This window comes from Capsicum annuum, unplaced genomic scaffold (assembly GCF_002878395.1).
Source record: "Capsicum annuum cultivar UCD-10X-F1 unplaced genomic scaffold, UCD10Xv1.1 ctg69795, whole genome shotgun sequence".
NCBI lineage: Eukaryota > Viridiplantae > Streptophyta > Magnoliopsida > Solanales > Solanaceae > Capsicum > Capsicum annuum.
The window spans coordinates 1,991-8,177 of NW_025879466.1; the positions used below are offsets into that span (position 1 = coordinate 1,991).

Here is a 6,187-nt window from a genome sequence, read left to right on the forward strand (position 1 = left end):
ATACTAACCATGAAAAATTGGAGATTAAACGATTAAACATCAAAAAATTAACATAACAACTAATGAACATTGAAATACCATCTTTGCCCATTAAAATGAAATATTTCAAAAAATAATATTTATCCACCTAAATTTAACTGTCGTTAACTTCAACAAAATAAAATACAAATCAAATGTCATACACTTCTGTGCGTTCTATTAACTCAATTTTTCAAAGAGGCCTCATTGGTGCTTCATCACTTTGTGCCTCCGCTTCGGTCTTTCAAGTAGCATAATCCCGCAACAGTGAAGCGTATCTTATGCAAATAAGATCTGATCAAAATCAGCATATGAAACACCTTCACCAAAAATAAGGCACTCGGCATACGTAATCATATATAAGCCACAGTCTCTGCAAATACATGCATTAATAAGTAAGTAGTTGTTACAAGTTTAATACATATGTATATATACAAGTAATATGTGTACTCATTACTTACAAGCTGTCACTTGGTTGTTGAGGCATATTCTCCACAACTGAAATACCAAATGGATCCATCCTATCATTCAATTTGTAATTAGGATGATTGTCAATTTCAATACTCTTATTCTCGTAGAATTTACATGCAATGAGACATATAGGTATAACCTTTGCTAACTTTTCAATTTCACTAAGCACCACAGCATCATAACCAGCAGCTGACAAAGAATCATATACATATATGCACCTATGATTGAACGATATAACCGCAAGAACCTAATGATGTTTGGACTTTACATGAACAGGAATGAAAATATGGTCAACCGTATGCCATGGCACTGTAGCATGCATGCGGAATCCACTTATGTACTTATTCAGATGGTATTCCTTTCCACCAGCATTAAGAGATGTATCATCTACTTTATACACATAAAAAATCCTTCTAACAATGTTCATGAAATTGTAGTCTATAGTGCTGAACGTATATGAGCTATTGGAATCATACTTAGACTTCTTTCGCAGATAATAGAAGCATACATCAATTTGCTGCATTATAAATTAATTTCATACTTAATAGTAAATAAAAAAATTAAGATTCAAAGAATCCAACACTACATATGTAAATATCATGTACTTATCAGTGAACATATAACATACTTCATATGCATATACAAATATACATTTTCAACTATAACAATATAAGCAGTTACAAATATTCATATGTAACACAGGACTAATATTTATTTCAATATACAACTCATCAACATAATAATACATCACTTACCTCATCTGACCATGTCTGGCTAGGAGTACCCATAATGTAGACCCAATTCTTGTCTTCAACATATAAAACTCCAAAACTGGTAAGCGGTATTTTTGCCTTGCCCTTCAAAAAATTATCTTCTTTGCTGTTTTTGTTTATTCATCATACATATTAGTAGATCATTTACATAATCTTAAATTACAAAATATAGTACAAATAAGTTGTAACCTATATACCTCTTCGAATGATAGTTAAGAAGATCCAATGAAAGTCACGTCATGAACTTGTCGGTGCTCTTAGTGTCTTCTATATCATTAATAGGATGAGATATGAAGGGATGTTTCTGATCGAATGTTCTCCGTTGCGCTTTTATGCAGAAACAAAAGTTTAATTGTATGTCTTAAAACTGTCACATATGTATTTATGAAGTACATATTAACAAATGTATTTGTTACTACTTCATTGTTACATATCTAAGCTATCAAACTTCAACATAAACAAATTGTCATCAAAATATAACCAGTTCTCATTAAAAACAAATACAACTGATCCAAAAAAAATTAAACATCAAAATACAAAGAATACTTCATTATCCATTACAAAAGAATAATAATTTTAATATATAAAGTAAACAAATTTGTTAACTAAGAATATTATGTTAAGAGTACTAACCATCTGCTGAACCAAAATTCATTGTGAATGGTGACTCCTTGTATCTAGATGGTCGCCTAATCCTTGAAACAGGCATTGGCGTTTGTTGTGCTTCATTTGCCGATGAATGTACAATTATACTTCGTTCAAGATTGACATACGCAATAAGACTACGAAGAAGATCTGAGAGTCAGGAAAATCTTAATCAGCATTGCTTTCATCATTTACTCTGTCTTGAATGTGAAATGGAGTCTTGTGTTGCTGATCTAACTTTGATTTATCCACATCATTAACCTCTGACTCATCTTCTGTTGGTTTATTTAAATTCTTCTCGACAACAACTTCTTCGTTCTGTATAAATTGTATAAAGATCTAGCAAGGTTGGATTTTCAAACAAATAAATAAAAGAAAACAATGCACGTATTTAAGATACCTTGCACTCAATTTCGACTTCAGCATTGGCTTTATTTATGAAGTCAAGATCAATGCTTCTAAGGACGTCATCTGAAAATGTGAATTGAGATTCTGATATTTGTGCTTCACCAATACTTTCATCAATCGATTTTGTGTTCTACACAACATGTTCATACAAATTAAATAAAATAATATTTTTCAATAACTAAACAACTAACCTAGATATATTCAGCATACCAAAGAGACACATACATCTTTTGCTTCATGCACTTCTATATCAGTTTTTTCCTTTCAAAAAAAGAAATAATAAAAAATTAAAACAATTAATATTCATCAATATAAGTATACCTAACAAAAAAAAATTGATCTATCGGAACATCATCATTATCCTCATGATACCCATCAATCTCATTATACACATCATTCATATTGTTGCTTTGATTGTCTGCCATCTCTGTAGTCACCTTTTTTAATGTTGTTTTATGTAATGATAAATTAGAATTGTATATAATAAAAAACTTTACAATAAATGTACGCAATTTACTTACCAATGTGCCTTCAAGATTCTGATTAAACTCGTAATCAAATTTTGGAGTCGCTTGAAGGGATGATGTATTGTTAACATTTTCATCCGTTGGTGGCTGGTCATATTCTCTGTCTTTTGCTTGTTTCTTTGCGTTTACAACATGAAAATGCAAATAAAAAATAAATAGTAAACTAACTATTTAGTTTAGCTCTGCATATGTATATATGATTATACATATCATAAACTGAAAAATACATATTAAATATATGACAAAGAGAATGAGTTCTCCATATTTCATTATTAAAAATACAAAATCTGCATGCTGAATTTGTATTTAACATAACTAATGTAACATATGACTATGTATTTATTATTTTACTTATTGTCATTTAGAAAAAAATATATTTTATCTAAAAAAACAGACTCAACAAACTGTATAAATTCATATGTTGTGTATGTATATATGTTGTATTTTTATTCAACCACACTATATATATTTGTTTAATATGTATTTAACCTAATAAGTGTATATTTATAAAAATCGTTTACATCAGAATTGTTGTACCTTGATTTCATTAATTGCATTCATGATTTGATCACACCTGGATGATAGTAGGCCACACATATCATTAAACTCTTTCCAAACCTGAATTCAAAGAAATAATTAGAAATACAAAAATAAATTAATCAAAAACTTAAACAGAAATTACCTTATCACGAAACTTATCAAAGACTTTCTTCGAGACAACGACGTCTTCAACTTCAAAACTGAAGGAAGATAGAGCAGGTGACTGAATCGGAATAGTTTTTTTACTATCAGGCCGATTTATGTCTTTCCTATTTCCACGCAGCGTAGCTTTTGTTTGAATTGACTTGTGAATTGGAGTCCTCACAGAAGGCATCTTTGCAGTACGGGGTGGAGGGGTCCTTTTTTGTGGCTGCTCATCTGTACCTTTAGAATGTGGCTTCAATTTTTTCTTTGTGGGTGAAGCTGATGAATCGACATGATATTTTTTTTTTGTGGTTAACTGTTTTTGTCTTTGTGGAGGATCTTGAAAGTCATTATTCGAATCAATGTCATCTTCATTATGACTTGCAGCTCCAGGAACAAGCTTCTTTGATATTTGAAACGCTGAAATCTCCTTTCTTATTGGCTCGATATTTTTAAAAAGAACCTACAATTTAAATTATATAAAGAACAAAATAATTTAGATGCTAAAATTAATGACATTATAAAACAGGTAATCATGATCCATACCCAAAAATGAATAAACAATGACAAATGATATTTTGTATATATATATATATATACCAGATCAGAAAAAGTATTTAAAAAATAATCAACATCACATAAAAAAGATAAAAAGTAAAACTAACGTTGTCATCTGTATCATGAAACATACTTCCCATAAGAGTTTCATATTGTGGGTGAGGAGAATTTGTCTTCCAATTTAAAAGACGTGGAATTTGAGAGTCCACCTTGGAAGCAACATTACGAGGCACATTTGAACAACACTCGTACAATCAAATTTGAATGGCCAGTGGCATTTCAAGAAGCATATAAAACTTTTCTTTCGATTTCAACTTTTTATGCAAGCTTCTAGTTAATTCTTCAAAGGCAACCGATCCCCAAGGTTAATCACTGTAGCGATCACTCTCAACCAAATCAAAGTGTAGGCGTGGAATAGCTACGGTATCAACTGAGGATAGTAAGAATGCGTGAATAAAATACAAATTGGTAAACTTTAGCGCATCTTCATCATTATCATTCCCTCAAATTTTGTCAGAAACATCCGCAAATAACTTTTTTTTCTGTATAAAACTCTCACCATCAAAATATTGATCAATAATTCTGTTTGGACGCTCCTCGTCAAACACAAAATCATCCCTGTTTATAACACAATTCAAACCAGTCACCAAAGCAAACTCTCTAAGAGTGAAATGAAAAATTGTGCCCTTTGCATGAATGACTATGACACTTGTAGAACTTTCCTTCGTTTCAAGTGACATAATGCATCTCCCTAATTGTGCTTGGACGACACAATCTTTCTTCTTCATGAAGAAACCAAATATACTTTTAGTACGAAACATCTTGTACTGATTCTTCGTTAACATTGATTTAATACGGTCTTCAATGTCGTTGACCATATGACATTCTATATGAGGAGCAAATTGGGGCAATACTCATGCCCTGTATATTTGATCATGCATGACCTATGCAGCAAAAAAAAATACAATACTATGTCAAAACAGTATCTTATATGTATTTATGAAATATATCTTAAAATTAGTATGTACAGAGTGTCTTATATGTATTTATGAAATACATCTTAAAGTTAGTTTATACATTCTATACATAAATCTATCATATGTATTTTGTGAATACATCGCTAGTCAGTATCTAAGTTATCAAAACATCTAAATTCAAAAATTGTCTTCACCTGATGAATAACAAATACAATTATGTACGTACAAACTACATCCAACAGAGAAGAACTACTTATCACATTCAAATTCCAATGACTACCAAATACAACTTAACATCAAATACAATTCTTAGTTGTTAACATAAAAACACATATCTAAGCTGTATATATTTTCAAAATACATATTACACTTATATTTCAACAAACACATATGTATTTTCTGAATACATGAATTGTACAAATTTAATTAACAAGAAAAGATATAACAACGAATATACGAATTATATAACAAATGTATTTTCAGAATACATATACACTTATATAAAAATATATATACAAAAACCTTGCCAGTAATTAATACAACTATCTCACACAAATGTAATATGTATTTTAACATTACATATGCTCACTGGAGTGGTCTTATGTATGTAAAAAATACATTTCAACAAACAAGAACTACATATCACATTCAAAATCTAATGACTACCAAATACAACTTAACATAGAATACAACAAATGTATTTACAGAATACATATTACACTTACATAACAATACATATATAAATTCTTGCCAGTGACAAATACAAATATCTTACACAAATTTTAGATATCAAATACATATTTAAAATATATTGTATGTAACATATACAATTCATATCAATAACAAAATTTTGGAATAGCACCATACCTCCTCCACTTTCTCTTGTTCAGATTCATAATTTAATGCAACGAGACTTATTATTTTACTAGATTCTCTTTTTTCATCCGATTTTCTTTTTTCACTGATTTTTCAACTTTTGTGGGATTTGGGGATGAACATTTTGTTAATGCTTTTCCTTTCATTATTTTCACAATTTTTTTCGGATCGTTACGGTATTTCGATCTTACCTCTTCAATGATAACACCTTCCTTAGATAGAATATTAGTAAAACCCAAGTTAAATTCTT

At 29.8% G+C, this 6,187-nt stretch overlaps 1 protein-coding gene across 1 annotated transcript; it reads right to left on the bottom strand.

The window, feature by feature from the left end:
* Nucleotides 1-297: 297 nt before the first annotated feature.
* On the bottom strand, nucleotides 298-4,962 carry LOC107879565. Its single transcript, XM_047404865.1, has 13 exons — nucleotides 4,606-4,962; nucleotides 3,525-3,989; nucleotides 3,380-3,460; nucleotides 2,837-2,959; nucleotides 2,526-2,576; nucleotides 2,308-2,445; nucleotides 2,146-2,225; nucleotides 1,896-2,044; nucleotides 1,693-1,768; nucleotides 1,245-1,368; nucleotides 785-1,006; nucleotides 480-736; nucleotides 298-391 (listed from the first exon to the last, which is right to left on the bottom strand). The coding sequence occupies exons 1-13, from the start codon at nucleotides 4,960-4,962 to the stop codon at nucleotides 298-300; spliced, it is 2,217 nt and encodes a 738-aa protein (XP_047260821.1).
* Nucleotides 4,963-6,187: the final 1,225 nt, after the last annotated feature.